The 27,950-nt window shown below is 33.0% G+C and overlaps 2 protein-coding genes and 1 pseudogene across 7 annotated transcripts; all 3 read right to left on the bottom strand.

The window, feature by feature from the left end:
* Positions 1-141: 141 nt before the first annotated feature.
* On the bottom strand, positions 142-9,210 carry LOC146908311 (cationic peroxidase 1-like; annotated as a pseudogene). The gene is made up of 4 exons (XR_015020670.1): positions 9,003-9,210; positions 3,347-3,538; positions 2,058-2,228; positions 142-625 (listed from the first exon to the last, which is right to left on the bottom strand). The product of XR_015020670.1 is annotated as a cationic peroxidase 1-like (transcript).
* Positions 9,211-11,942: 2,732 nt separating this feature from the next.
* On the bottom strand, positions 11,943-14,698 carry LOC146908310 (cationic peroxidase 1-like). The gene is made up of 4 exons (XM_085730908.1): positions 14,401-14,698; positions 13,402-13,593; positions 12,873-13,038; positions 11,943-12,579 (listed from the first exon to the last, which is right to left on the bottom strand). Exons 1-4 carry the CDS (start codon positions 14,605-14,607, stop codon positions 12,194-12,196), a joined length of 951 nt encoding a protein of 316 aa, XP_085587034.1. The 5' UTR covers positions 14,608-14,698; the 3' UTR covers positions 11,943-12,193.
* Positions 14,699-20,828: 6,130 nt separating this feature from the next.
* LOC146908309 (transcription factor SCREAM2-like) lies at positions 20,829-23,805 on the bottom strand. Of its 5 annotated transcripts, none has more exons than XM_085730910.1 (4): positions 23,633-23,805; positions 23,177-23,305; positions 22,829-22,999; positions 20,829-21,343 (listed from the first exon to the last, which is right to left on the bottom strand). In XM_085730910.1, exons 1-4 carry the CDS (start codon positions 23,696-23,698, stop codon positions 21,260-21,262), a joined length of 450 nt encoding a protein of 149 aa, XP_085587036.1. In that variant the 5' UTR covers positions 23,699-23,805; the 3' UTR covers positions 20,829-21,259. The 5 variants fall into 5 exon arrangements, with proteins under 5 accessions (XP_085587036.1, XP_085587040.1, XP_085587038.1 ...); XM_085730914.1 differs by having other exon boundaries at positions 23,626-23,765; XM_085730912.1 differs by having other exon boundaries at positions 23,452-23,749.
* Positions 23,806-27,950: the final 4,145 nt, after the last annotated feature.

The raw sequence follows: 27,950 nt of genomic DNA, 5'->3' as shown, positions 1-27,950 counted from the left end.
ATTAAAAAAAATTAATTACTTTTTTTTAGAAAAATAATTACGTTTTAAGTAAACTCCTAAGCCAACCTTCATTGAAAAGATAATCACTTGGACAAACCAATTTATGGTTTTTAATATTACACATAGATATCAACATTATTATTGATATTGATTTAAATTTTGACATTGAGTTTGATGCGATTTATGATTGCAATACATAGAATAGCTCATAATCTTGTATTGCACTTATATACAATAGAAGGCTAAAAAATTTATTTGACACTCCTACAATTTTTTCTAACTTGACCACTAGACCCCGTAAGTGGGCCAAGGTTCCCCATTTTGATCATTGAATTGGCAAAATCAGCTCTGAAACTTGAAGGACATAAGAATCAACTTTTGATTTTGTAGATCCTTCATCAAAAAGCACTTGATCAGAGTGAAAGAGACCCTTTTGATTTTGCAAGTTCTTGAAATAAGCATTGTCAAATGTCTCTGGAGTGGTGGTGTCAAGTGGTGACAAATTTAAATCACCACCTATTATGGGACAATTTGATTGCAATGAATTTGCAAAAGATGAATTTATGTTATTCTCGTTGTGAATCCTTGTTTTGAAGAATCTACAACCAGCTTCACCAATTGTGTGTAGGGGTGGGAACGGGCCAGGCCGCCCGACAGGGGCCTACGGCCTAGCCTATTTAAAGCCTAGCTCGGCCCAGCTCGTTTAATAAAAAGGCCAGGCTCAAGCTTTATATAAAGCCTATTTACTTAAATAGGCCAGGCTAAGGCTTAGAAAAAAGCCTATTAAGCCTGTCAGGCCGGCCTATTAAGCTTTTTATATATAATATATCTTTCATTATTGATATTGTTGAAGATTTTTTCATAAACTCAACCCTTCATATTTTTTTTTTTTTTTTGAAAACATCATATATATCAATAAACAGCCCAGCACAAGCAGTGCTAAAGGCAAAGAATACAACAGGCCAATACACCAAAATGCAGGCGACAAAGGCAGAAGGAAAATAAAATGCCAATACACCAAAATGCAGGCGACAAAGGCGGGGAAAGAAAACAGCAGTTGAACCTAGAAAAACAACAGCCAATACACCATAACGCAGGCGACAAAGGCAAGGAAACCAGCTGGAACTGATAAAAACATGACTGTCCTGCTGCTAGTACCAGCCATGACAGCAAAAACGTCACAGAAAAAACCCCTGCTGCTGCCCGAGAGGCCCCTATCCGAAAGACACAAATCAACGCCTCCTAGCCAAACACTCCCGTGGGTTCCAACACCACTCGTAATAGAGGCAATATGCGATCTGAAGCCTATTCAAAGCCCAACACCAAGACAATGCCTTAACCTCCTCTACCCACTCACTAACCGTCTTGAATTGGTTTTTAAAAATTTGCGCATTTCGTTCCCTCCATATTGTCCAAATAGCGGAATGCCAAATTAACCAAAAGGCATTCTTAGAGCGCCTTGAATTAACCTCATCACTCCAACACGCGAAACGCATAAACAAATTTCGCGGAGTAATAAAGTTAACTCCCAACCAATCGAACAGCAAACGCCAAAACAACCAAGCGACTTCACAATGAAGGAAAAGGTGTGTTGTTGTTTCCTCCGCATTGCCACATATAGTTGTGTGATTAGACATGTAGCAGACATATTCATGTGTTTTAGGCCTTCATATGTTTTGGCCTATTTAGTAGTAAGCTTATAGATGTTGCTAGACTTTAGTGTAAAATAGGCTTTTAAATAGGCTTTCAGGCTTCATCAGGCTTTTAAAAAGGTCAGGCCAGGCCTTAAAAATGAGCCTATGACGGGTAATAGGCCAGGCTCAGGCCTATAATTTTTGAAGCAGGCCAGGCTTAGGCCTTACAAAGCCCGGCTCGGCCTAGCCCATTTCCATCCCTAATTGTGTGTGATCCTATAATACAATAAAGTTAATTATACAATTGATAATTAGAAGGTGTGGAACATATCTATATAATAAGAATACTACTACTAATAATAACAATGATGATAAAATAATAATCTAAAACATTTGATAAATATGCATCTATAAGTTTAGCTTGCTACCTGAAAGAGCAACCAATTCTTTAACTGTGAAACCTTTGTTGGAGAAAGCAGTAGTAAGGCCACTTAAATCAGAGAAAGGACCTGGCAAGTCTGAGTTAGCTAAACTAAAACTTGCTGTGGTTGAATCCCTTCTTCCTAATTGAACAGTCCAACTAGGTCCACCAAGCTGAAATGTGATCAATATGTTAGTGTATAGATAAATACTTGGTTGACTATAACTTCAACTACAATTTTTATTTATTTTTTGTCAAGAAGTACAAATTTTTTCTTTTCTTTATAATATATGTGATTAATTTTCATACATCGTCGTTGTAAAAAGTTTTATACCAACAATGCATATCAATTGTATGAAAACTACTTGTATGTTCAACTTATATAATTTTTTTTTTTTTAACAAAATTTATTAAAACCAGACTACTACTCAAGAAGGACAGAGATCTGCAAGACAGAAACAAGTAATGAGTCAAAAGTAAGTTCTTGCACCTCATACATCAAAGCACCAATAAAGACATCATTTAATCGACGTCTATCACCAAACCCAATAAAAACTAACCACCAAGACGAAAACCAACACAAAAAAATCAACGGCAAACCTCAGACAACTGCAAAACCTAAGTTGAGGCTAAACCTCATGCTCCAACTCGAATGTCCACCTAAACTCTCCAAACACCCACTTCCGTTGGAATGTCCACCTAAACTCGTTCCAAACACCCGACGTCTGCTACTCACACAAAAACCACCAAAAACTCATCAAACACCTTCTCTATCCAGCGTCAAGCCCAAATAAACACCTAAAAAACACTTAATCAAACAGTGATACAAATTGCACCACCAATCGATCCCCATTCCGCCGAAGAAAACACTGTAATAAGCCCAAATAACAAATTTTTAGAAATTGACTCCCGACATCGAAGCAAAAGGGATAGGCCCACCATACCTCAGAGACAAATCACTCAGATACCCCTCAACTCCCGAACCACTAGAGAGTACACCATAACCATCCCAAAAATATATTTTCAATTATATCCTTAAAAAGTTTTATACGGCCGACAAATCACAACCACTCGTATGTTCGACTTCAAAAATAGTTATGTTTATAGTCAAATAATATATAGACACATACCTTACAACAAGAAAAAAATATATATAGACACATACAATATGAGTCATGATCCATTAACATCATATATCAACCGTTGAATTAAAAATTATTACCAAAAACTCTATTTTTTAACTTGAAGTATCCCTTAAAGAAAAGTTTTGACTTGAAGTATGTATACTTACAGCAACCACGGAATCTCTTGCTGCCACGGCAAGAATATCAGCACAAGATACAGTATTAGGGCATAACTTCTCTACTTCAGACTTTATTTTGTCTATAACATCAAAGCCTCTTAAGGAATTAGCATTTGGACCTGCTGTTTTTTCACCTCTGAAACTTGATGTATCGTCCAATAGTACTGATGCATCACATCCCTTAAAATAAAAACGATATGTCAGGAAAAAATTAATGGAGAAAATTATTTTTAAGAAATTCATTTTAATTAATTATTTGTCATTTTCATCACTTCTTTTTTAAGATTTTTTTTTTTACTTATTTTTTTAGTGCCAAAACTGATTTTTTGTTCAAGACATTTTAGTCAAAAGATTGTGTAGGGGTACGTGTGTATTCTTGTTTTTTTTTTAGGAACGTGTGTATTCTTGTTATAAACTAATTAGATAAATTTTTATATTAGACTAATTTTTTTGATAAAATAAGTGATATATTTTTTTAATTATACTAATCGAATCGTTGTTTTTTTCTTGTGGTGGCCTGAGTTTGAATCGCGAACCTTGCATATACGTAGTATGTATTTGTTAGGTAAAGGTGTATTCTCATTGAATTAATAAAGTTTGATACAAGACTGCTATATATAGCAGTATGAGATACACACAAGCTGAGTTACATGACAGCTAAGCAACTTCTAAAAAACCAACTAATACTCAACAATCACTTCCCTAAACTGAACTTTATGATACACTAAGTCAGTTTACAAAAAAAACAAACACTCATACAAGTCAAAGAGCTAAAACATTAGATAGAGACTTCACAGATGCCTAGCTTCTCTCTTAACTTGCAGAAAGTCTCCAACTTCAAAGGCTTGGTCATAATGTCTGCTATCTGTTCTTGAGTGCTGCAGTGTGTCATTTCAACTATTCCTTCCTTTGTAAAATCTCTGAGAAAGTGATATCTAACATCTATATGTTTGCACTTCACATGCAATACAGGGTTTTTGGACAGTTTGATAGATGAACTATTATCACACTGAATGATAGTGCAATTCTTCTGTGACTCTCCAAGTTGCTCTAAGATCCTTCTGAGCCAAACAGCCTGACAAGCACAAGAGGCTTGAGGTGCTTTTCCTGTCATCAATGTCTCCAACATAATCTAAATTTGTCCATCCTTGCAGTTCAACACTTGCTTTCCTTTCATACATGATCCCCAACATGGTTGTTCCTCTGAGGTACCTGATTACTCTCTTAGCAGCTGCCAGGTGAATTTCAGTTGGTCTTTCCATATATCTAGCAATAAGACAAACTGAGAAAGTAAGATCAGGCCTAGTGGCCAGCAGATACATCAAGCATCCAATCATCTGCCTGTACTGAGTAGAGTCAACAACTTTTCCTTTTTCATCTCTTGATAGCTTATTCCCAGGGACTATGGGGTTGCATACTTTGTTGCAATTTTCCATACCAAATCTAGATAGAATATCGTTTGCATATTTCTGCTGACAAATGAATATTCCTTTATCCATCTGCTTAACTTCCACACCAAGAAAATACCTCATCTTCCCCAAATCTGTCATGGCAAATTTATTCTTCGTAGAATGTTTGAAATTTTCAAACATTACTTCATCATTTCCAGTGTAGATCAAGTCATCTACATACAAACTTACAATAAGTACTTTTCCTCCAGTTTCTTGCCTTACAAACAATGTATGCTCATGGGGGCATTTTTCAAACTTTTGTTGACAAAAATAAGATTCTATCTTACTGTACCATGCTCTTGGAGCCTGCTTGAGACCATACAAGGCTTTCTTCAACTTGTACACCTTCCCTTTTTCTTTGTTCTGATATCCAGCAGGTTGTTCCACCTACACATCTTCCAAGAGTTCACCATGCAGGAAAGCACTCTTCACACCAAGCTGATAAACTTTCCAATCATTGCTAGCAGCCACAACAAGTATAGTTCTAATGGTGTCCCATCTGGCTACAGGAGCAAAAACCTCATTGTAATCAACTCCATACTTCTGAGAGTACCCCTTTGCCACTAATCTGGCTTTGTGTTTTTCAACTTTACCATTTTCATTGTATTTTGTCTTATAGATCCACTTTACACCAATCTTCCTGCTTCCAACTGGTAAATCCACTAGCTCCCATGTATCATTTCTTTCTATGGCTTCAATTTCCTGATCCATAGCTTCTCTCCAACAGTTGAGCTTTGCAGCTTCCTCATAGGTAGCAGGATCTTCTCTACTACTGAAGAATGCCAAGTTCTGCAAATTGCATTCTTCTTCTTCTTCTGCTTCTCTTCCTATGACATAATCTTTGCTCCATACAGGAGGCTTTCTGATTCTAGCAGTTTCTTCATTTTCCTCATTGTTGGAACTAGACTGCACATTCTCTTCAGTGTCATCACTGCTTTCATCTGAATCATTGTTGTTGGTATTTCCTTCAATATGCACTGCTGCATCTTCTTCAACACTGTCATCATTTATATCAGCTTGAAGAGATGGTTCAGCTTGAAGAGATGGTTCTTTGTGCTTTTCATTCCAGTCCCATCCCCTCTCTTCCTCAAATACAACATCTTTGCTGATTATGACTTTATTTTTTGAGGGATCAAACAGCTTGTAGCCTTTTGATTCATTACTTACACCCAAATGCACACATTTGATGCCTTCAAGTTTCTTTCTTTGTGCATCAGGGACATGTGCATAAGCTATACAACCAAACACTCTGAAGTAGTGAACTGTAGGTTTCAAGTCACTCCAAGCTTCTTCTGGAGTCATGTCCTTCACATATAGGGTAGGACTTCTATTAAGAACATGAGTGGCCCATACAACAGCTTCAGGCCAAAAGATTTTTGGTACTTTCCTTGTAGATAACATACTCCTTACCATATTCATCAGGGTCCTATTCTTCCTCTCAGATACTCCATTTTTATGTGGAGTATAAGCAGTGGTGAGTTGTCTTTTTATCCCATTTACACTGCAAAAATCATTGAATGCAACATATGTAAATTCACCACCCCTGTCAGTTCTAAGACACTGAATCTGACAGTTGGACTCTTTTTCTACAAGAGCTTTAAATCTTCTGAATATATCAAATGCACTGGACTTGTCTTGCAATAAGTATATCCATGTTTTTCTACTGTAATCATCAGTGAAAGTGATGAAATACCTGTTTCCCGCATTTGATGCTAGATTAATTGGCCCACAAATGTCTGAATGAATGAGTTCCAGCTTCTTAGTGGCCCTCTAAGATACCATCTTTGGTGTTGCATTTCTGTGTTGCTTTCCTATTACACAGTCTGAACATTTATCATCAATTTCTTCAAGTATTGGGAGCCCTTTCACCATCTCCTTCTTTGCTAAAGTGCTTAACCCCTTGAAGTTCAAATGAGCATATCTATAATGCCATAGATTGCTGACTTCTTCTTTGCTAATCTTCAAACATAGAGGCACAATTACAGGTGCAAAGATTATGAACATTCTATTAGATGACATCTGAGTACTCATGATCAAGCCTCTTCCTTGATGATACACTTTGCAAGTATCACTCTGAAAGACTATAGTCAGATTCTTTTGCTGTAACTGACCAATGCTTAACAAGTTATTCCTCAATCCTGGCAAATAATACACATCAGTTATGACTTGTATCTTACCCCCAATGTAGAGCTTCAAATTTCCTTTTCCCATTATGGGCATCTTTGAATCATCTCCAAGTTTGACTGATTCTCTAAAGGTGTCATCAAAATCAAACAACCATTCTTTTGTTCCAATCATGTGATTGCTACACCCTGAATCTAAGAACCCAACTTCCTCTTTGGCTGCTGTGTTTGTCTTTTCTTGTGCCATGAGCAACAATTCTTCAGAATCATCAAACTCTGCGTAATTTGCATTTTCACTTTCCCAACTAGGACATTCATGCTGATAGTGTCCCAGTTTGTGACACTTATAGCATTCAACAAGCTCTCTTGCTTGTCTTCCTCTTCCTCTGCCTCTGTTTCCATTACGCCCTCTACCACGCCCAAATCCTCTGCCAGAATTTGTGACCTTCAAGACCTGTTCCTTATATTTCATCTTATGAGAAACCATTCTTGCTTCTTGAACAAGCAAGCTACTTTGGAGTTCATCAATGGACAAGGCAGTAACATCATTAGATTCTTCTATAGCACACACAACATAGTTGAACTTAGAGGTCATAGATCTGAGAATTTTCTCCACAATAGCAGTTTCTTCCTTTCTTTCTCCATGTGATGTCATCTTATTCGCAATTGTCAACGTTCTTGCAAAGTATTCATTCACTGATTCTCCTTCTTTCATGGCTAAAGCTTCAAATTCAGAACGCAACGCTTGAAGTTGAGCACGCTTGACCTTTGTAGAACCTTGATACTTTCTCTTCATGGAATCCCAAATATCCTTTGAAGTATTGCGAACAAGAATTGTTTCAAGAATTGATCTATCATGGATTGATACAGATAATTCTTGGCCTTGAGATCCTTGATCTTGCTTTCTTCTACAGCTTTGAGTTGTTCTGGAGTTGCGTTTGGTGGTGCCACTGTAACCCCTTGTTCTAACAAACTCCAATACTCCTTTGATCGGAACAAATTTTCCATGAGTTCTGCCCAGTGATCGTAAAACCCATCAAACTTTGGAATTGCTGGGGCATAAACGATTGTTGCTCTGCCATGGTTTGAATCTTCAAGAGGAGTGAGAAGGTGAAGAATTTCGCGCGATGAAGATGATGAAACGAAAGAGAGAAATGGTTGTAACTGAACGTAACTAACTATGAAACTGTATTTTGAGACTTGAGAAGTTTTTGCAAAACTCTACACAGGTTCCTAACGGGGCTCTAGATACCAAATGTTAGGTAAAGGTGTATTCTCATTGAATTAATAAAGTTTGATACAAGACTGCTATATATAGCAGTATGAGATACACACAAGCTGAGTTACATGACAACTAAGCAACTTCTAAAAAATCAACTAATACTCAACAGTATTGTCCATACCAACTGAGCTAAGCTCATCGAATCGTTGTTTAATTCATATGTATTGACTTCTGTCAAAAATTAAAAAATCACATGCATTGATAGTGCATGCAGTGTGATATATATAGAAACCTGTAACTTATAAACTGATAGTGTAATTTGCATTGATTTACTATGGTAAGGCTATACATTTGTAGGGAACGTGCATCAAATGCTATTAAACAAATTAGCATAAATCAGCAATAGACAATTACAATTAAATGAAAAGATACTGTAACAATTATCAATCAATACTCATACAATATATTTGAGCATTACTTTTAATAAAATGCTTCAAAAAAGTTGAGCATTAGTTTTCTTTTTGAAGGAAAAAAATTGAGCATTAGTATTTTACATCATTATACATTTCTTGACGCATTCAGTGTCAGGGTTTGAGTTTTGGCACAAAGGAGGATGCACTTTGTCATCCACCTCTGAACCAGAAGTAAGCTGAGGTGGGAAACACCTCAAGTCAACTCATATGTATTCAAACTAATTAACATGTTGGATTGCATGTAAGACTTCAACAATGAAGTGTATAATATCTAACAATCAATAAGTGAACAAATATGCAAATGGGTTAGATCAAGTCTTAAAAATAAATTGTTGATGGTGCATAAAGAAGTAGAAGAAAAGTGAAAGGACTTGCTTGAACAAAACAATCATGGAAATGAAGACGGAGCAGGGAGGCTCCCATGCGAGCATCAGTATTCACAGCAGAGATTACTTCTGTTTTGATAGTTGAAAGCACAAGAGGGCAAGTTTTATAATAAAAGTTAGAGGACAATTGAGCTGAAATTGTGCCAATAAGGCAAAACAGTACGAAAAAAATGAACTTTGGTGATTGAAAGGATCATGGTGGCTATTGCAATTTATACTTTAAAGGAAAATGGGAGATTTATAATTAGTGCTTTGTGTGGTTAAGGCCTTGAAATGTGTCACGTATTTATATATGAGAGTTGCCTTAGACTACAGTAGAAACTCTTTGAATTAATACTCGGTAAATTAATAAACTCTCTAAAATAATAAATTTGTCCAGTCCCGACTTGCGCCAATGTAAAAAATTGAAACACTCGATAAAATAATAAGATAATAATTTTTCGGGAGATCCCTTTATAATTTTCGGTCCCAAGAAAATCATAAATTAATAATTCATAGAAACTGTAAAAAATATATTAAGAATAATACATTGAACACATTTGTTCCTCTTGTTTACATTTACTGTACTTCAAAAGTCATTATTGATTTCCAATGCATATGAACACAATAGTTACTAATTTATGTTGAGTCCCAAGGTTCGCTGCAACGTAATTCTAAGAGGCATAGACTAATTTGCCTTTTTGTTTGGTATGTACAGTATAATTACTTAAAAACTCTTTAAATTAATAATTATTAATTTATCGATAAATTAATAACTCTTTAAATTAATAAATTTCTCCGGTCCTGACATTATTAATTTATAGAGTTTTAACTGTAATTTGTTTTATTCTCTTGTTAGTATTTTGATTTTTGACATGTACAAGGATTAAAAAACTAGGTTTGACTAAAGGAAAGGAGGAAGGGGCATAATGTAGTTTTGGGTCCTGCTAACCGGTGCTCCCGGGGCACTGGTTAATCATACCATAAAAGGGAATTATTACCATAAAAGGAAACTGTTTTTGACTTTATTATAAATTAATTACACAATTTCAATGCATTAACTACTGTAAAATTTCCTTTTTCATATCCTTAATCAGTGCCCCGGGGGCACTGGTTAGCATTTCCCTATAGTTTTTTTCTTTTTTAGGGGAAGTGACATAATAGTAATACGTCTGGTTAATCAATAATCATTAATCGTATATTTAATATGAAATTAATTAAGCAATCGTAATCGAATTCATACACATGTTAACTTGGTTAGGCGTTGAATTATTCAAAATAATGCTATTTTTTGTGTGAGCGGTTCTCGGAAGGAGGAAAATATTGATCATATGTGAATTTTTTGGGAGTATTTAGGGTCTAGGTATGCAATGGTTCAAAATTCATTTAATGAGTCAGTTATATTTGTCTGATCATCATGTATAATTTGATGATTTAGATGATATTTATAAAAGTATTCGGTCTTCAATAAAAATGATTTGGATAGCTTGTGTTTGGAGTCTTTTGAAGGAAAGTTATAGTCGTAATTTTCAGTGTAAGGAGAAATTAATTATTCATTTGTTCTACAAAGCCAAACGTTTTTCATTTTAGTGGTTGAAAGCGAAAATTTCAAATTTAGTTTTTAACCTTCAACTTTGCGACTTAATCCTATTTTGTGTCACAAGTACAAGAGGCACTAAATCCCCACAAGAAATTAAGTGCACCTAAACAAATTTCCAAAATTTGAAGTAATGCTTCTACCAACAATGTCAACATTCCATACAAAGTAATGGTCCTACCTAAAAACAACGTCCCAGATACTTACTTGCTTAATGTCCTCAACTACCTCCCTAAATTTTAGATCTTTGTGCTAACTTTGGTTATCATTCCTCACCGTCCAAATTAGCAAAGAGTTGTATGCGAAATCAAATTACACTCTTCAATCCTTTACACTTCCCTTCTTCAAAAAAAATCCTTTACACTTCCGAATCAATGATGCAATAATTTCAAACAAAGTAGTTATATATCATGCTTGCCATTAACTATAAATGAGAACTTAACTCAATTTCGAATAATTTTAGTCCAAAAGCAAAAGTTGTCATCGAGTCCAAATTTAGCTAGGATGTTAAGAAAAAAAAATCAAAAAAAATCAAGAGTATCAAATGCCTTGGCAAGATTAACCGGGAGAGTTACATTTCTTTAGAGATTTGTATTACCAAGCATGTTGATCACTTTATAAGCTCTGAACAAACTATCATTGATGCTAGAGAGCCAGTCAACTAGGATATTATTAGTAATAACTTTAAATCGAGAATTAGCTAGAGTAATAGCCCTGAAGTCCTCAATCCTATCTCTACTTGTAACCTTATGAATAAGCACAACTAAGTTAGAGTTAAGAAAATACCACCAAAACCAGTCGAACCAAAACCACTATCCCCTTCCCCTCCTTTTTTTAATGACAATGTTAGTATGTTAATTGTTATGTTAGTATTTTTTTTATAGGTTTAAATGTGTAATTGGTCCTTGCACTTTTAACAGATTTTGGCATTGGTCCCTGCACTTTTTTTTGTTTGGCATTGGTCCCTGCACTTTGTAAAAATATTGGTATTGGTCCCTGCACTTTGAAAAAATATTGGTATTGGTGCCACGTGGCATGAAATGATTGGGACCAATACCAATATTTTTCCAAAGTGCAGGGACCAATACCAATATTTTTACAAAGTGCAGGGACCAATGCCAAACAAAAAAAAGTGCAGGGACCAATGCCAAAATCTGTTGAAAGTGCAGGGACCAATTACACATTTAAACCTTTTTTATATAGAAGTATGTTAATATTTTATTATTTGTCAGGTTTTAAAAGCTGAGCTCAACCAAGTGAACATCATCCCTATTAAGAGGCCTTGACATCTCCAAAAGAAAGTATTTAGGATATATTAAAATCGTCTTAATTAATTAAGGAAGGAGGGATCACTTTAGCAATCAAGTCATTAGAGATAATCCTCTCAAGAAAGTCATTAGGGATAATCAAAATTCTACTTAGGGTACAAAGAGTTATGTGTTTGATTTGAACAATTCAGTTTGGCTCGATAGTTCAAATCAAATGAACCAAAAGATAAAAAAAATAACTATATACCACAATGTTATTATTGATACCGATTGACAATTTAAGATTGAGTAGCTTATAACCTTGTATTGCACTTATACAATAGAAGGCCAATATTTTTAGTTGACACTCCTACAATTTTTTCTAACTTGACCACTAGACCCCGTGAGGGGGCCAAGGTTCGCCATTTTGAACATTGCATTGGCAAAATCAACTCTGAAGCTTAACGGGTTCCTAGCGTAAGAATTAACTTGTGATTTTGTGGATACTTCATCGAAAAGCACTTGATCAGAGTGAAAGAGACCCTTTTGGTTTTGCAAGTTCTTGAAATAAGCATTGTCAAATGTCTCTGGAGTGGTGGTATCAAGTGGAGACAAATTTAAATCACCACCTGTTCTGGGACAACTTGATTGTAATGAATTTGCAAAAGATGAATCTATGTTGTTCTCGTTGTAAATCCTTGTTCTGAAGAATCTACAACTGGCTTCACCAATTGTGTGTGATCCTATAATACAATAAAGTTAGTTATACAATTGAGAATGAGACATGTTTATCGGATGATATGAAAACTGGATAAGCGGACATGAGAGTGCCTAAACCCTAGTAATAATAAAATTAGGGTTTGTCTGAACTAAAAGTAGTAACTTTTTTTATTGAAAAACGATAATTATTTATATATTTAATATATATTTAGCTTTCTACTTGAAAAAGCAACCAATTCTTTAACTGTAAAATCTTTGTTGGAGAAAGCAGTAATAAGGTCCACTTAAATCAAGAGGAGGTAGTAACTATAGTTACCTGATAAAGCAACCATTTCTCTGGGTGTGAAACCTTTATTGTTAAAAGCATTGATAAGACCACTTAGATCAGAACCAGGACCAGGTAAATCTGAGTTAGCTGAACTAAAACTTGCTGTGGTTGAATCCCTTCTTCCCAATTGAACAGTCCAACTTAATCCACCAAGCTGAAATGTGTTCAATATACAAATTATTCAGAACACTATATATTTTATGTTTTTTTTAATCTTTTTTTACTTTTTTTTATATGTATGCCTAAATCTAAACTTTGTGACTATATAAGACCTTCTCTTGTGTATAACTCTACTAAAAATTTGGATTAATTAGCGATATAACATACGAGAAAAGAAAACATGAAATTTGTCTCTAATTATGACCAATATTAAAGTTTTTTTTTTGTTCGTTTTTATAGATTACGTATTTTACACATTTAACCGATGAATTAAAAATTATTACGAAATACTCTATTTTTAAGCTTGAAGTAAACCCTTAAAGAAAAGTTTTGACTTGAAGAATGTATATATACTTACAGCAACCACGGAATCTCTTGCTGCCACAGCAAGAATATCAGCACAAGAGACAGTATTAGGGCATAACTTCTCTACTTCAGATTTTATTTTGTCAATTACATCAAAGCCTCTCAGTGAATTAGCGTTTGGACCTGCTGATTTTTCACCTGTAAAACTTGATGTATCGTCCAATAGTACTGATGCATCACAACCCTAAAAAAAAAAAACAATATGTATGGACAAAATTAATAGAGATAATTATTTTTAAGGAATTCATTTAATTAATTATTTGTCATTTTCATCACTTCTTTTTTAAGAAAAAATTTGTTTTCATCACTTGTTTACTAAAGAAGTTAACTAAGCATGATTGTTTGTCTAGTTTTGTTCAAACAAATAATAAATAAATCAACTAGTTGGTCTTATTTAACAGATTGCTGTCAATTTTCAAACAAATGTTTTTTTTTTTTTTGGAAAAGTCCACTTTTAGTTTTAGCCATTATTATTTAGTGCCGAAATTAATTTTTTGTTCAAAATACTTTAGTTAAAATAATGTGTAGGGGTATGTGTGTTTTCTTGTTTTAAACTAATTAGATAAATCTTTATATCATATTAATTTTTTACACAAAATTATTGATATACACTTTTATACTGTACTAATTGAATTATTGTTTAATCCATATGTATGGACGGTGTAAAAATTGTTTACACTGTCTATCAATTATAACTATTCCACCATTCAATTTTTTTTTTCCTTTCATCGCACTTCACTCAAAAGTCATACAAATAATAGTTTCTAATTAGTGTGCGTGTGTGCATGGGTTTTTGTGTGTGATTTCAATATGACTTTTAATAAAATGCCTAAAAAATATGTTTGAGCATTACTTTACATCATTATACTTATACACCTACATATTATTTAGAAATTAATTTTAGTGCTTATACTGAAATGCATTATATCTAACAATCAATAAGTGAACGAGTATGCAAATGTGTACATAAGAGAAAGGTGAAAGGACTTGCTTGAACAAAACAATCATGGAAATGAAGACGAAGTATTGATGCCCCCATGCGAGCCTCATTACCCACAGCAGAAATGACTTCTTTTTTAATGGTTGAAAGCACAAGTGGACACGTTCTGAAGTAAAAATTAGAGGACAATTGAGCTGAAATTGTGCCAATAAGGCAAAAGAGTACGAAAATATGAACTTTGGTGATTGGAAGGATCATAGTGGAAAATGCAATTTATACTTCAAGAAAGAAATATTTATAATTAAGAAGATGAAGGGAAATGAGAGTTTTATAATTATTGCTTGTGTGTGGTTAAGGCCTTGAAATGTGTCATGTATTTATACATGAGAATTGCCTTAGACTAACTTGTTTTATTCTCTTGTTGATATTTTGCCACAAGGATTAGAAAAACCTATGTTTGACTAAGGAAAGGCATACTATAGTTATACGTCTTCTTAATCATTGAGTTTAATGATATATTCAAGATGAAAATATTTCTTTATTTTTTGCAAATATAGTATTTTTTAATAACAAGGTTAGTAATTAGTTATTAATTTGTTTTTTTTTCTCATTTCTCTGGGTTTGAACCCATAACTTCCAAATTTCTTATAACTTAGCTCAAACTAATTAAACTACTCAATCTCCTATTTTTCTTTTGAAAGTAATATACGTACTTGTTAAAAGTATTTTGGAACTATTTTCTTTTCAAACCATGGGGTATGCAAAGACATTGCTTTATGAAAAAAAGATGGATAAACACTCAAAATCATTTGACATCTCGAGAGATAAAAATATAAAATAGAGTAATGTAATATGTTTATAATGTGACATAAAGAGATATATAAAGAGAGAATAATACGTTAAATAAGTGTATAAAACTTAGGGGTGTTTAATTTTTTTTTTAAATATAAAATTTGTTGCCTCATAAAGATAGTGATGATCTCGATTAGTTGGCTAAAGATACTTTCAATATCATTTATAGCACATACATTAAAAAAAATAGAAAATAATTGAATAGAAAGTGTATGTGTACGTGTTTTGGTGGGGGGACATAAATCAACCCTACATAGCAAAAAGAAGAACTCCACCTATTAGCGAAGAATTCATCCCTAACAAAAATATAATTATTCATCAATCCAGAGAATAGTTTGAGGGGATTTTCTAGGATGACCACTTATAGATATATTTGTGTTTGGATCCTCAGTACTCGTACAACCATGTAACCATTCACAACAAATCCCTATTCATGCATCACAAAGTGCAAACCACCATAATCATCACTAGAAATAGATATGCCAAATTCCCTCCTTATAGGAAGACCAGCAAGCCAAAAATTTATTTACTTTACTATATTGCATAAATGCAAAATAGATATCATTAGCTAAATGGGTGTAATTGTCAAGCTATGAGTATTTTTATTATTGCACATGGAACGAAATCTAAAAACTCACACATAAAGGAGAGATTTTGGATTTGAACCCGAATAGCAAAAAAAAATTGTATAGTCTAAAAATTTCGTTATTCTCATTCAAATTAGACCTTACACACAAGCAGTGGCGGATCTTCTTGGGAGCCCATGGGAGCCATGGCTCCCATCAGATCTGATATAAATACTATATTACACTGTTATTATCAAATGTTATGCCTGTGTCGCAGTGGAAAATGAAGTTGTTTTGCACTATTAGGTCGTGAGTTCGACCCCTTCTGTCTCTTTTTTCTTCATATTTTTATTTTAATTTGACAAAAGTCGTGAGTTCGACCCCTTCTGTCTCTTTTTTCTTCATATTTTTATTTTAATTTGACAAAAAGTGGCTAGGCAAGGATTCGAGCTAGGCAAGGATTCAAACCATTGATCTTAAGGTGGTATCCAAGCAATATAAACAACAACACCACATATCAACTTGTGTTCATTGTGTGAAACAACTTATATATATATAACAAATATTTGGCTCCCCCCACATATTTTGTCAAGATCCGCCACTGCACACAAGCTATATCTATTAAATATAAGAAGGAAATCAAATTTCTTTTAGCACATGTAACAATGATCAAGGCATCTAATAAAAAGTTAATCTATCAGATAATAACAGAATTATTTTAGGAGTATAATTATGATATATTGCCACTATAAAAAAATTATTTCGTCCATAAATTACAACTAATTATATGTGTAATATAATTAAGGTTTAACCTTTTTTGAGGGGTAAAGTTTAACCTTTTTAATAATTCAACAATTATGGGTGACATACATTATAAAAATCTTTGCATTAGTGACATATATGACTTAAATAATTATTCTAGTCACTAAGAGTAAGTTTTTCATTAATTAAAACATTCCAAATTTTTGTATGCAATATGTGCAGAGTTCTTACCGGAAACAAGTCAAAACTAGCATATATGTTTTGGAACTTAATAGGGAGAGAGGTCAAAGAAGCAATGTTCTTTGGCTTGTGGCGTTAATTTAATCAAGCAAGTTGCTTACTTGCTTATCATGTTTTAGTTTGAATTATTTTTTTTATATAAAGGGTCCATACCAAGAAATAAGATCAGCCATCACGAGAACAAAAAATATATAAGTATTATTTACCTGAGGCAAAGTCAATTACGTATAGCATTATTTAGTATATCCATATACATTCATGCTGCATAATACATTCAGCAGTAGCCAGCTCACTTCCACATTCATACGTTCTAATTTCTTCGTTGCTGATTTCATCTTTGTCTTGTTATTTAACATGTCTTTGTCTTAATACAAGTTTTAGGATTTGGGCTTAGCGAATTTTATTTTTTTAGAAAAGTAAATTATCCTATTTCATTAAATATAATAGTTTGGATATATGATATCAATATGAATTTGGATACAAGATAAAAACGTGGGCACCTTAAAAGGACTACGAACAATTATATTTGTTTGTCTCTGAATAAACTCAACAAACGAGTTTGTGAAAATAGAAAAGAAAATTCTCCTACCGTATTTAATAACTATAGGAGCAATGCTAGCGTCAAACGTTTTAACACACTCTATTGGTCACACTCTCTCTAATTGGTCCACGTCATCCATATATTGAAACATTTTTTGGCCTACCGCTTCTTCAGGTTACTGCATCTTTTATTTACTCTTTTTTTTTTTGTCTTCTACCAAAACAAGCATAGGGATGCAATTTTGATCTATCTCCCCGTTCAAACCACCAGGACCATCCCTTCATCCAACCTTAATCTTCCTTCATCAACAACCACTCAACTTCAAATTTGTTGTCAATCTCTCATTATGACCTTAACAAAACACCAAATCCACCTCTTAATCCACACCATAAACCTTCTGTTCAACCACACCATGGCCATTTACAATTGAACCACCACGCCGCCTTACATGCACGCCATCAACGCCGGAGGACGTCATTTAGGTCCGGGCATCATCCGACCTTTATCTCACAAACCACCATACTTGACGGAGAAACGTCGCAAGGGTCACACAACGAAAGGGAAATACACTATCAGTGGTGGTAGAGACACAAGAGGTGGTGCACCGATGCAGAAACTGAAGGGTCATGGTGGATGGTGGTTTAACGGAGTTTTTTGTCTTGTAAACAGTAACCAATATTCAGAAAAGGAAAAAAGAATGAAAAAAAAATAAAAACAAAATAAAACAAGCTAACTTGGAAAACCGGCTAACAAGTTAAGGTTTAGAATGATATGGATGACGTGGACCAATTGGATAGAGTGTGACCAATAGAGTGTGTTAAAGCGTTTGACACTAGCATTACTCATAACTATAGTGCCAAAACCCGATTCATCATTTTTATCACAGTTAAAGCTATCAACCACTTTCTTGGAATAAATTTCAAATACTACATTTTAGTTGTAGTTCCTTGACCCATCTTAATACACAAAGTAAACTCATTGCTTCACCTTCATCTACCTCAAGAAGTGGAGAAAACCATTGGGTTTGAGCTTAGCCCATTTTATTCACAAAAATAAATAAATACAACTTGTAGGATAATGAAGGATATTTGTATTTAGTTGGAATTATGAAAATTGATGTTCCCACATCAAAGGTTGTTATGAAACACCACGAAGTTACCAATATAACCTCATCGGTAGTTAATTGCTGATGGATTTTAACTGTCGATAGTTAACTGCCAATGAAATTTAAGGTTAAATTTGTCATTTCATGGTATTTCTTAGCATAAGTGAAGTTTGAAAAGCAATTTTCTGGAATTATTTAAGAACATAGTCAAGCCAAAACAACTCGGACCAATTGGATTAGGTGGTAATCGGGCTTGAGCATTACGTTCATGCATAACTTCCATACAAGGTTAGCACGTTAATAATATCAGCCTAGGTGATAATTACACGACCTTGACTATCAACTACTGATTGGTTAAAATTGAAACCATTTAAGTTGAAAGTCATATTGCTGATACCTAACGCGGTAAACCAAATACCTACTACAGACCAAGCAAGTCATTAGCCACAGTTCTTCTTTCAGAACAATTTTTATCCCACATATCTAAAAAAAATGAAATATGTTTCAGAAGTTTAATTTAATTATTTATTCTGAAATGCACTTTTGAATGCCACACAAAATGAGTTATTTTTCTTAATGTTTACATCCAAAGTAATTTGGGAAGTGTAAAAATTATCCAATCCTTTATTTCCCTCTATTTTTGTTGTAGGAGATTAGGCAAATTGGATTGGCCTTGTAGTATCTTGTTTCAGACAAATTAGCAACTTTTGTACGAGGACTGCTTTTCTGACTCTCCAATGCCCCCCCAAAAAATAAAATAAAAAATAAAACGGTTTGGTAAATAGCTTTCGAAGAGTATTTTAATTTTTTGATAACTCTTAAAATAGCATTTTTCAGTATAAAGAGATATTCATAATTTCCAAGTGCGGATAATACTTAATCTATTTTATAAAAAAAAAATTAAGGGTTTTCGAGTGGTTTAGACCCTCTAAAATTTGATTTTACAAAAAAATATCGCGCCCAATCATTTTTCGGAGTTGCGTCCTCAAATTTGAATTTCAAATTTCTCCTCTAAGTTTGAGGGCTTAATCCTTAGGAAGTTTGAATTTTTTTAAAAAATTCCATCCAAATTTTGAAGGGTTAAACCCTAGAAAAGTATATATTTAATCAAGGGGAATCAATAGAAATGACATACTTTTCGAGGGGTTATCATAAATGTAAGCTTTTTCGACAGGATCAAGCTAGTTTTAGGAAAAAAATGGTTAGAAATTAATGATTTGTTTTCTTGTAGTATGCTCAACGAGAAACTAGTAGCAGGTTTGAGATGAATAACCGTGGAAAACTCAAGCATTTTAAAAGCTTATATTGATGATTATTCATGTTTATCACACATTCTTATGTGAGGATCTTGTTGCTTGGAGGAGTGATAAGCAAATTCGTTACTCGATCAAGTGTTGAGGCTAAATTTGGAGCTACAATACAAGGATCTTGTGAGCTTAATTTAAATGGATGAAGATTGTGCTATGATTTGAAGATAAATTGTGAAGGTCCTATGAAGTTATTTTGTAACCATAAATCAGCTAATATTGCTCATAATCATGTTCATCATGACAAGATAATACACATAGAAATATATTGTCAATTCATTTAGAATTTATGGCTATAAAGTTCCAAAAACGATACCAATCAATCAATCAAGCAAATGATCAAGTCATAAATATTCAACGGCTGTTACGGCCACCCGTAACCAGAGGTTATGGCCGTAACAACCTAATGAATTTTGTGGTTTTTCCTCTTAGGTATTTGGATGACCACTTGTAATTGTCGGTGTTAAAGCCTTGTTATCTGAATGATGCAGGAAATTAGAGTGATTTAACTATAAATAGATCAAGCGGCCTTAGCATGATTTCTCACCATTTTTACACCATAAAATAATACACTATCTTGTAATTTGTTCTTATATGAATAATTTTTTCTTAGTTTATTTTCTTCTCTTTATTTTTATTTTGGAAGCTCATCATTATGATGAGTGAGTAATTCTTCACTGTCTTGGGATCATGTCAAGTAATCTTATGATGAATTTTCAATGGTCCTCTTTTTTCTTTTGTTATGAACACTCAAAACCCTAATCTAGTCTTATTGCTTTTCAAACGAACTATACATATGATTATTTGAGCTTGGTTAATCAAGAAATTAATATAATCATAACAAGATCAAACAATCATATGGCTATAATCATTCAAATCTTTGGTATCAATGAAGTAACGAAAGTTGATATCTAAAGAGTTGAATTATTATTAAATTCGAAATCTTAGACAATCACTTTGTTGAAAGGCAATAGGTTGATGGAAATACAAGACAAATGTCTTGAAGCATGAGAATAACCTAAAAGTTTCTAGGATGTAACATGTAATAAGGTGCAATGGATCTTACATACATAGAAACCATGGGAATATGTTGATAAGGCACACCCTTTGTTCTTGCAAAAGGACAAATGATATTTTTAAGAGTTCTCTCATGCAATGGAAGTGTACATTGTAATGATGAACTCTATAATTGAGATTCACACGTCCCTATAGATACGATATTCTTTTTATTACGACGATATACCCATACATTAACGGGCATATCACTTCCCCACCCACTAAAATACAAAATGTTACTACCATAACTTGAAACTTGTAAAATGTGTGCCATTCATTCCTTTTCCAAACTATCCATAATAAGATGCTGATGACAAGCCATATCAATATTATGTAAGGGCCATTGAAGTGGTAGGCACCTCATATATTTTGGCAGAATTTGATGGAATCACGGATATTGTTTCACTTGGATATATATGTGCAAATTTGAAGCTTATAAAACAAGACAAAAAAGTGTACTGGATTTATTAGTATGCATCGTTCATTTTGATGAGTCCGTGTTCTTGATTGCTTGCAACACTGCTTGTTTCACCACTTGCGCATTGATACTATCGTCCTTATGACTCTGCATAAAATAATATTCAACAAGAATCACATGAGAGGGGAATTTGGCCTCATCATATATATATATATATATATATATATATATATATATATATATATATATATATATATATATAGGGTTTTGTTACAAGCCACCCTTTGGTGGTGTCTTTTAACAAGTCACGCCTTAAGGTGTGATTTTCACTTTTTAGTTATAACTTTGCTAAAAGACACCTTCATAAAAGTAAGTTGGTGTCTTTTCGCAAATGCTCATAGAGTAACTTGATAAAAGACACCTTCATAAAAGGTGTCTTCTATCATAACCCATATATATATATATATATATATAACACCTTTAGACAAGAACATAATAATTAATTAATGCAAGCTCTTTCTTTTGTTGGCTAGTTTATTATACAAGGATTCAGATTGAAATATTCCGAATGAAAGAAAAATAGGTATTGCGAGAGTTTTGTCTCCTTAGAAAAAATCAAAATTAGAGAAAGAGAAAACAAAATCTTCTTTCTAATAGCACTACTCAATTAAGTAATAACATTTAAATCAAATTCTTATTAAAAAACATTTAAATCAAATTATAAATGGTTTCTTCTTTATAGAATTTTCTCCCAAATTTTTGTTTGTTAGTAGATCCATCTTACTCAAATTGAATTAATCAAGTAATCACGTGAGTTTTAGGTGCTCAAGGGCACTCTTCACCAATAAATAAAATTTAAAAAGAGGCACACTAGTGCAACAACAGTTTCTTATTCAGCTAAATCATGCAAATTTCACTCTCATCATTTTGAAAATTACGTACTCTCACATCAAGCAATCAAGCAGTCGAGTTATGTGAATTTCAACCAATAAAAAACAAAGTATTAAAAATAGTGTTAAATGAGAGTGTTATATATACTCCTCTTGGTAAGTATATATACTTTAACTTTGAATATTAACTTTCAAATGAGTCAATGAAATCAAACTTGTAAAATATAATTGTATTTTTATTATCAGTCATTTCAAGTGGTTTGTCACCATGGGAAAAGGGTATACTAATGGGAATGCCAATATTCATGAAAAATACTTAGTTAGTCATTAAAAAAAGTTATAAAGAAAAAAGAGTATACTAATGTGTATTTATGTGTTTGCACCCAAATTGTATAACCAAATATTTGTGACCATCCCTAAAAAAAAAAAAAAAATTTGTGACCATGAAAGACTTCTTCAATATTTATATACCCGATGGAATTATATACTCCTTTGAGCTCCAAAAGCATTAAGATTTTCTCACCAAAATTGTACAACGCTCACACGTGTTTTTCCTTAACATATATATACACTCACTAAGTGAGATGATACACAGTAAGAACCTCTTCTTTATATTGGTTTTAAAAATCATGATAATGCAATTATTCTAGTTAACTAGTCACTTAAAATTATTTATAAAGCAATAAAGAGATTAAGGATTTAAGAGAAATGATAGATAAATGAATCATATTTATTGTCTTACATCTCCTCCAACAGCTTCTAGCTGGAAAGTGTCTTCACAAGAAACCCTAGCATCAAGTACATCAAGTCCCAGATCTTCAAAAGCTTCCAGTATTGATACCAGCATACCAGGGCTATTCTTTTCCAAAAGCACATTAATCATGAAACCCTTTTCTAGGGTTTTCACACTCACCTACAAAAATAAAATAAAATACAATATATATGAATAAATATATCTAAATACGCAAAAGATGTGGCAATCATTTTTTTTTTTTTGAATTAACAAAGATTTTTTTTAATATAAAAATAGAGTACAAGAGGTACTCCAAGTTATATATAAAAGAAGAGAAATAGAGAAATAGAGTACTACCATAGGTTGCTCATCCATTTGAGTAGTTGAGGACTCAACGTTTCCTAACTCAGAGTTCATTCCCTCCACTTTTTGCTTCAACTCTTCTATGTATTTGGAGGCGTCCACAATAATTGAGGCTTTGTTCATCTGCCAATTACCCATTTGAATTTAATTAAAGGAGGTCCATAGTTCAATATTTTCTACTAAAATTAACATTTGCATGTAAGAAAAACATAAGTAATAACATTGTGTCTTCATTGGAATATAATTGAATTAAGCCAAAGTGAATATACTAGATAATTGATATCACACACACAAATATTGAGCTCTTCGTTTAGGTTATATGCTGGCTTCTCCTCCTTTATTGGGTTGGAATATCCCTTAACTTTTTTTTTTATGTATATTCTCTTTGCCACAAAAAAACTCACACATAAAACTCATAGAGATAGAGATAGATATGTATAAACCAATTACAGCAGTTGAGCTTGTGACATCTCGAAGTTGTTGGAGAGCCACTCTTCTTTGATCTCTTGAGTCCATGCTAGCTTCTTATAGCTTCTGTCTAGTTGATTTTGGTTTTCTCACCCTTTGGTTCCATATATGTGGTGGCTTTGCAGTTTTTTCTTTTCTATATAATAATATAAAGGGCAATGGCTAATGTATAATAAGCTTACAAAATATTAATAATATGTGATGTGATCTCTTGTTTGTTTGCTTGACGACTACCTAATTATTCCCCACAACAAATTATTCTTTTTCACTTGTGATTTACAAAAGTGACCCTACAATTTTCATGACTATTATTAATAACTTGAAAAATGGTTATCCTTTTGTTTTTGGTATAAAATGTATTTAAATTTGATGAAACCTGGAAATAATCTTATTCCGGTTTGAGAAATAGTGTCCCCTCTTTCAATAACTATTAGAGATGGAAAATAATATTGATTATAAAAAAATAGTTGCATCAAGTAATACACTTATACAGTTAAAACTCTATAAATTAATAATGTCAGGACCGGAGAAATTTATTAATTTAGAGAGTTATTAATTTATCGATAAATTAATAATTATTAATTTAAAGAGTTTTTAAGTAATTATACTGTACATACCAAACAAAAATGCAAATTAGTCTATGCCTCCTAGAATTACGCTGCAACGAACATTGGGACTCAACGTAAATTAGTAACTACTGTGTTCATATGCATTGGAAATCAATAATGACTTTTGAAGTATAGTAAATGTAAACAAGAGGAACAAATGTGTTCAATGTATTCTTAATATATTTTTTTTCAGTTTCTATGAATTATTAATTTATGATTTTCTTGGGACCGAAAATTATAAAGGGATCTCCCGAAAAATTATTATCTTATTATTTTATCGAGTTTTTCAATTTTTTACATTGGCCCAAGTCGGGACCGGACAAATTTATTATTTTAGAGAGTTTATTAATTTACCGAGTATTAAATTAAAGAGTTTCTACTGTATATCCAAATTAAAGCAACTAATTTAACTAAAATGTAATTAACTTTTACATATCTAATAGCCTCCAGCAAACTTGAAATGTATTTACAACACCATTTGTTAGCTTGTAAATACAAAAAAGGTTTGTCAAAAAAAAAAAATCGACAAAAAAATATATGCTTAATCATCCAGTTTTTTGTTTGAAGATAAACTAAAAATGTCAAGTAGGCTAAAAAGAATGAATTTTGATTGTTTAATTAACCATCACCTTTATGGATAGAAGCTACAATGTCAATTAGACTATAAGAAGAATGAATTTTGATTGCTTAACTATCCATGATCTTTATGGGTAAAAGCTAAAATGACAAAGTTGCTAATAGAATGAACTTTCAATATTTCTTAACTATCCATCATCTTTATGGATAGAAGCTAAAATGTTAATGATGTTAAATGATTAAATTTTGATTACTTAACTTTCATTTTAATGATTAAAATTCAATAATTCATCTTGTGTATAATGAAGATGAAAGTATTTTTGATGCAACAAATGTGCGCAGTGGCACTGATGGGTGTGGTTGTGTTGTCAGCCACCATGTCACAAGAGGATATGACCGAGATGGTGGACAAGGCTAAAATTTTCATTGTCTTTTACCTCAAAGATGAAGTTCTAAGAGAGGCGCAAAGGAGACAACATCAACGGTGATGTGGTCATAGTTGCGGTTGTTGTATATAACCAAGTCGTTGGCTTATAGACAATTTCTAAAACAACAACTCTACTGATTTAAGACTCAACTATGTAAAATTCAATAATGCACATAAAATGTTGTTTAAATTTCAGTTTTCAACACATGTCATTTGTGAGGGCCAAAGCCACCGCAAATGCAGTAAAGTGAGCCAAAAATTTGAGGGTATAGTCCAGCGGAAATGTCTGCCGGTAGTTCTTGACATTCTTGTAGTGTAAATTTCCAAGATCCCTACTAAAAATGAAATTAGATATCGAATAAGGAACCATCTCTAGAAAATTATTGAATAAAGAGAGAGGTCTAAGCAGCATCAAGAACCGCACCAACATGAGATCTAGCAACAATTTACCCTTTATATCAATAAAAATTATTGTGATTTTTTGTTTATTACTTATTAAATTTAATATATTAATTTTAAAAGTAAATTTATTTTTTCTTTATATTATGTCTCCTTGCTAAACTATTACCAGCCTCCACCACCGATAGCGATGTCCTAAAAACTTATGCATGCATGGCTTAATAATCTCTTCTATGACTTATTACTGTTCTAGACAAGAATGCATTAGCGTGTCTATTAGCTTCATTAATTAAATTAACTAGGATTTCCTCAAAATCATTCTATGATTGGATATTTTAATGAAAGAAATATAGTAAGTCCAAATAGTAAAGATGAGCCACGCCTACTACAATTCTCTTGAGGATGGTAAGAGGAAATTTCCTTCCTATCTTTCTTTAATATTTTGTAAGAAGAACAACGATCTATATTATTTGGAGCATATATATCAGAAACGTATGTTTGTCTTTTTATTTTTCTTTGATCAAAAGATAATGACAGAGTTTTGAAGAGTGTTAGGCAAAATTATGATTGATTTAATTGCTTTTGGACTTGGCTGATGCCCAATCCAAACTTCACGAGAAGTCAAGGTCCATTTCTCCGGTCATTTAAATTGTTGGTGATCTCGTAAAAAATTATTAGTGTAATTCTGAATTACACATGAATGTGTATTATTGGATTGGATATGAATATAAGTTACAATGGTATTTATACTTGTAGTATATGTGAAGGGTTGAATAACAATCATAGTTGTCGTCTAATTCAGTTGATAGCGACATTATATAATATGTGTAAGGGGCGGAATTTAAACCCCAGACACCCCACTTATTCACCTTAAAAAGGTAAATTTCTAACTACTAAATTACTTGACTAAAAAAAAGCTAAACAGAAAAATAACCAACAAAATTGTACTTCATTAACTCTTAACAGCCTCTTTAAGATGGAGACACTAACAAAAGTGAGTTTAGGTAACGACAAAAACCGTAGTCAGAAATGGAAAATGTGTTGCTTAAAACTTTAGGCAACAATTTTCTAGGTCTGGAGTTTGCAGATATTACATGTTTCCATAGGCCACAGTTTTTTCTATTTTCACCCACATAATGCAAACACAATGTTCTAAAATATGTGAATAGGCTAGAGTGTATGTTTAACAATACGATAATGGAACTAATTTTACATAAAGGAGTTGGTTCAAGAGGCTTAGTAAAGAAATTTTGAAGACAATACATGTATAAGATGAAACAAGTCAGCTTGGATTTCTTCTCTAACAAAATGACAGTCGTATAAAGATGCTTTGTATTTTCATAAAAACATGAATTCGTAGTGGGCAAAGACGTTGAGGATATGAAGCTGCTAAATTACTGGGGACAGAGAACATCGTCTCTTCATGATGGATCATCACACATTGGTATGAGCTAGGGTTCTTAGCTAAGATCAACATGAGTTCACAATGTTTGTTCTAAACAAGAGCTAAACGCTCACTTCGTTTGGAAATGACTTGGAACTGTTGTTGGGCGAACAACAACATGTCTTGAAGGTGGTTGTTCGTTTCCTAGCTTTCAATGAAATGTGGCATCTATTGAATCCTCAAGCGCAAGGAGGAACATGTTTGGCTTCGTGGTTGATTTGGGGCAGCTATTAGAGATGATGATTATGATGACGAAGTTTCTTTATCAACTTGATGGAGTTGTGGATTATTGATGATGGTGTTCACCACTTCTCATTTGTGTCTGGTGTTAGCCATGCGTCTTAGAACAAAATAGTGGTGAAATTGTTAGTTTTGATTCCTACATATGACACCACAGATTCTTGTGAGACCTAGATTTGCGACTTGAGAAATGAGTGAGTGATTGTGAACGACAACTACTTCACTAAGAGGCGGTATTCTTACAAACCCTTTTTTTAGGGTCTAGGGATAATGTCATTGGACATGAGTCATAAGTTAACCTTTTATAGGAATGGTATTAGGGTTTTTAGGACCCAAACCTAATTAGAATGTTTTCTTGGATGACACATGTAAACAAATCATTATACAATCTTCATCATGCAATCCTAATTTGATCACTAGAGACATGCCTAGGTGTGCATTTTTTTGGAGGCATCCATGATATTGTCTGCTCTAGGATAGTAAATTTGGAGTCATCCGCTATGTTGTTGGATTTAATATGACCAAGTACGAAACAACAACAAAATTATTCACTAACGTTCAACAATTAACACATCATTCACATATCTTATTCACAAGTAAAGTTAT

Source organism: Medicago sativa, chromosome 7 (genome assembly GCF_051527215.1).
Source record: "Medicago sativa cultivar Bolivia chromosome 7, Bolivia_mono, whole genome shotgun sequence".
NCBI classification, from domain to species: domain Eukaryota; kingdom Viridiplantae; phylum Streptophyta; class Magnoliopsida; order Fabales; family Fabaceae; genus Medicago; species Medicago sativa.
The sequence above is the reverse complement of the archived record's forward strand: the minus strand, read 5'-3'. Positions and strand labels throughout refer to the sequence as shown.